Source organism: Copadichromis virginalis, linkage group LG12 (assembly GCF_057382275.1).
Source record: "Copadichromis virginalis isolate Kocher_CV1m ecotype Utaka linkage group LG12, C_Virginalis_male_GT1.1, whole genome shotgun sequence".
Taxonomy (NCBI): domain Eukaryota; kingdom Metazoa; phylum Chordata; class Actinopteri; order Cichliformes; family Cichlidae; genus Copadichromis; species Copadichromis virginalis.
The window spans coordinates 10439991-10444834 of NC_140629.1; the positions used below are offsets into that span (position 1 = coordinate 10439991).

The window sequence follows — 4844 nt, forward strand, 5'->3', positions numbered from 1 at the left end:
TTAGATAAATGTTGTGTGTGTGAGTGACGTGAAAGCACTTTGAGTGCTGAAATTAAATAGAAATGTGCTATATAAGAACCAGAACATTAATCTAGCTGTGTGTCTGTTCTTTAGATCACTTCCACTTCCCCATACTGTCAGACTCAATGCTGATATCTCTGCTCTTGTCCAATCAACTTCTTTCCCCTCTTCTCTGAGCCAATAAGCCTCCATTCTCTGTGCTCTTCTGTCTTTCAGATTCTCATTTGATCAGCCCTCCTCAAAAGCACCCCATAGTCACTGGAGCCACCATCTTCATCACCGCCAGCATCCAGCCTCCAGGTGATGGCCCATGTAATCTATTCACCAAATGGCTTGTTATAATTCTGAATTGCAATAAATCACATTCAATTCATATTTTGTCAGAATAATAAATTATGGCCAAAACAAATCCAATAGGGTTAAACAAGGATACATTTAAAATTATTGCACAATAATATAACAAAAATGGAAAAATTCCTCCACTATTTAACACACATAACATCTCAAACACCCCACTCCACATTTTCCAAAACTTTTATTTATATAAAAATTATACACGCTAAATAGAAACAGCATTTGTCAAGGTTGGCAAAGGAGCCTCCAAAGGAGCAGCAGCAGTAATATTAAACAGGGATGATCAGGCTTCCTGTTTGACAGGCAAAAATTATATTGAACCAACTCACAGGTACCATTTTATCCCTGCAACACCCTACAGTTATCACAATAAATCACCAGCAGTAAACCTGATTTCTCATCTTCAAGTCGCTACTGCCACCTGCTGGTTCGTCATGTATGACTACTATGCATGAGTAAACGGGACCCTGACAAAAAAAGCTGCGGGATACACATAGCTTGATTGCAGTATAAAGTAATCAGTGCAATTTAGACATTTTTGTTTAACACATCGAGAATCATTCCAACAAACCCGTCTTAAAGTGCAGTGCACGAGCCACTGGTGAGGTATCTTTGGTATTTTTCTCTGCAGTACAAACAAACGTCACGGTGCAGGTCTGAGGACCGTGATTTGATCTTAATCTAAATCTGACAAACACACAAAAACAAAATGTTAATTCAGACAACACATGACTAGTCACCGAACGCTTTGCTTTAGAAATGTGTGTGTCAGTGCAGCTTTGCTCTCTTGAAATGCTGTGTTTTGTTTTGTTTTTTTGCTGCTGAACTCTAAAAAGGGCAAACTGCTTCAGAGGAGGGGGCATCCATGAGTCTTAACTGAGCGACTTACCATAACTTCCTGTCGCCAATTCAAACAGGAAGCAAAAAGTACTGTGTTGTGCTGGGTTTTGTGACTCCACGTACACATAGACCCTAAACCCATCAGGCACTAACAGGAGAATACTTTCAAAGAACCTTTGGTATAAAAGCACTTCTTTGGCATAGGCTAGGAGCAGTAAAAGAAGCTGAAGCACTGCAGTGAATACACATTTTCTTTCAAAGATCACAGAACTGTTGATTGCTCAAGGAAGGGACTGTAACATAGATGTTAAGCCCACTGATGAGTCAAACAGAAAATTCGGTCACATTTTTAACTCTTTGATTATTTTTTGGGTCAAAAAATAATATCACAAAGTAAAAAAGGTGGCAAGTCATTTTTTAAATGAATGTGTGACTTACTAACTGAAGCTAAGGTTTAAAGCTGTGTCTTAACGTGGCCTTAGCCCAAGGAGGTAGATCAGTACTCACTGGCAGGGTTTTATTCTGATCAGTGTTTAGGCACATCTGATCTTTGATGTTACTGACATGTCTGAGTTGAGCAACTTTTCAACATACTTTCTTTCCTCATCAGTTTTAAAATTTAAGGCAACAACCATTTTCATTCTCACTTTCCCTACAGCGATCATATTCTTCAGCAACTCATCTGATTGAGTTTAGTGTAATTTATGACAAAAAGGAAATATCAAAGTGTCACATTTGACAAGGTGGAACCGGCAAACTTTTGGCACAGAAATAAATTAAACACTTAACTTATCACAAAAGGGTTTTTTATAGCCTAAATGAGTACTTGATCAACTTTTGAGTTGAGTGTTAATACAAAAATGTTCCTATTTTTCTTTTTATTAGTAGATTTGAAAACATATCTGCTATAATTCTGTTTATGAAAAGCCAAATATTCAGTATTGAGTAAGGAGACTGATGAGGATGAGTCTAAACTAAGACCTGAAAGGTTTTCAAGAAGATATTTTTCTGTTGATAGACTGATCAGCTGATGCTGTTTGCCACCCTAACCTCTGTGTATCAGCTGGCCTTCTTTCCTTTGCAGCAGACTTACTCTCTTAGAATTGCCTGGTAAGGCACCAGGTAAATGTGATCAGCATCTTTCGTGGCTTTTGGCAAAGTCCTGCCAAACCCTCAGCAGCTTTGGTGCCTTAAAGCCATTAACAATGATCAACTTAGCGAAGGTGCACCTGTCGTACTTCAGGTTTTTGATTTCGAACAGGCTTCTGAAGAACGGCAGGCTGTAGGCGTACACAGGCCTGACACCCAGCATCCGCAAGCACAAGCCCACATAGACATCCTCCAAAGGGATGACCCGCACAAACCTGGAGGCCCAGGAGATCCTGGCTGCCAGGTCAGCGGAGAACACGTAACCGGCTCCAGACACGTAGGAGGGGAAGCTCTCCTCTGGATATAGCTCCTCTGACACGTACCACTTGCTGTTGGGCTCCCGCCGTGGCCTGCCATCCTGGATCACCGACCCTGTGATAAAGTTCTCCTTGGGGGAGTTCCTCAGCCACTGGATCAGGTAAAAGACATTAACGAAGATGTCTGCATCCACCTTCATGGCGTAGGACGCACCGGGGCAGTAAGTAGCCAGCCACCTCATCATCATCATGGTTTTGATTGTCAGATTGTGGTAATTATCCACAAAGTTCATCTGGACGATGTCTGCATGCTGCCTGCTCTCCTCCTCCAGTTTCTGCTGGAGGGCCGACATCTGTGGCCTCTGTGGGATCCCCACAAAGAAAAGAGTGAGGGTGTCCCGGCCAGAGGCGCTCCACGTTTTCCTGATGGCCTCCCGTGCCGCAGCGTCCTCAGCCCCCACGGGCACCATGAACACTAGGAAGGGGCTCCTGTGCCTGCAAACACTGGGCTGATTGAGGAGGTAGCGGTATGTCTGAGGGTCTACGAGACGGTACTCCTCCGGGGGAAGCGGGCTGGGCTCTGGCGTCTGTTTACTCAGTGAGCTCGCTAAGATATGCGCAGTCAGGGCCAGCACAGCGGCAGCACTGAGTAACTTCACCAGCCTCCGGATTAAAGTTGCCCGCATGGTCTAAAACTCTCTTTATTTCCCTAACGCGTCTGATAGCAGGCCCCTCAGCCCGGGTCCCCGTGATCCCACACGGAACATGTTTCCCAGCTGGGAGGACCGGTGTTGTGCCAAAAAGTGATTGTCTGCCTGTTCACCGAAGTCTATTTACGAACATACGTAAAGATATTACACATAAAAAATACACAGAAACATTGGAAATCAGTTTTTGGCAGACAATCACTTTTTGGCACAACACCGGGAAGTAGAAAGTTGTCCTACAAGCTGCCACTTCTTCTTCGTCTCTTCTTCCGCGGTTGAAGGCGTGTTACTGCCAACTCCACGGGTGCGTTCCAAAAGTACCTCCGACCTCCTACTCCTAACCACTTTCCTGACCTCGAAAACCACTTTATCGACTTCAAGGAAAATTTACGTTAGTCGTCTCCTCAGGATTGAGCCTCTAAGGCTACGTTCACACTGCAGGTGTTAATGCTCAATTCCGATTTTTTGATCAAATCCGATTTTTGTGTCTGCTTGTTCACACTACAAATAAAATGCGACAGCAAACGCGCTCTAGTGTGAACGCTCAAAGCGGCCCGCATGCGCAAAAGAAGACGTCACACGTCACACACAACACGCTCTGTACACCCAGAGCAAACCATATTGTTTGACTGATGGGCCTTAATATAAAGACTTCGGACTTTAGAATTAAACTAATCAGATTATACAGTACATAAAATATACGTGAAAGTAAAATGTTCACGTTTCCCCAACGTTGTCTTCCCAACAGTTTCACTAACATCTACACTTATTGGCCAGGAAGCGTTCGCGATGTCTTCTCCAGAACTGATAATTGGCGTCTGTCTTGTGTCAGTGACGTAAAAGACGGATTTAATGCGACATGACCGTTCAAACAGCAGTCGCTTTCTAAAACATCGGATATGTATCGGAATCAGTACCACATACGAAAGTGACCCAGATCGGATTTGAAAATATCGAATTTGTGCCGTTCACACTGTCATACCATGATCGGATATGGGTCGCATAGGGTCCAAAAAATCGGATTTGATGCGCTTTTGCCTGCAGTGTGAACGTAGCCTTTCTCGTCCTGCTGGCAGCAGATTGATGGTTTTTATTGAACTGGCTGCATCTTAGTTTATAAATGACAGTAAGGAGCAAGCTTTGTTTGCCCAAGTGCAACATATTTTGAGCTAGTTTTCCTTTCTTTCTAAAGTTTAGTTTTGAGTTTTTATGTTAGTAAGTTTTTCATACGTAATTTTCTTTAGGTTAATAAAGATAACTAAAAGTAACCTAAAGATATGTAGGTTAAGTATAAACAACCTTGGAAAAGGCACTAATATTTCTTAATTTCCTAGTGAGACAAGAATCACATTAGATGTTTCAAGTTAGTGCTTTGTCACATTCAGAGTAAAATGTGTTCAGGTGTCGACATATGTCTGGTTATGGGAAGGCTCTCATTCTGCTTCTCTTGCACGGCTGATGTAGGTGGTCAGATGTTCATGACTCTGCTGCTGGTAGAAAAAAACAACAACTGATG

The 4844-nt window shown here is 42.8% G+C and overlaps 1 protein-coding gene across 1 annotated transcript; it reads right to left on the reverse strand.

The window, feature by feature from the left end:
* Positions 1–539: 539 nt before the first annotated feature.
* On the reverse strand, positions 540–3896 carry b3galt8 (beta-1,3-galactosyltransferase 8). The gene has a single exon (XM_085474658.1). The coding sequence runs from the start codon at positions 3305–3307 to the stop codon at positions 2348–2350; it is 960 nt and encodes a 319-aa protein (XP_085330784.1). The 5' UTR covers positions 3308–3896; the 3' UTR covers positions 540–2347.
* Positions 3897–4844: the final 948 nt, after the last annotated feature.

Excerpts from the sequence above, each read along its gene's own strand:
- b3galt8 (XM_085474658.1), bottom strand. The coding sequence starts at position 3,307 with ATGCGGGCAACTTTAATCCGGAGGCTGGTGAAGTTACTCAGTGCTGCC.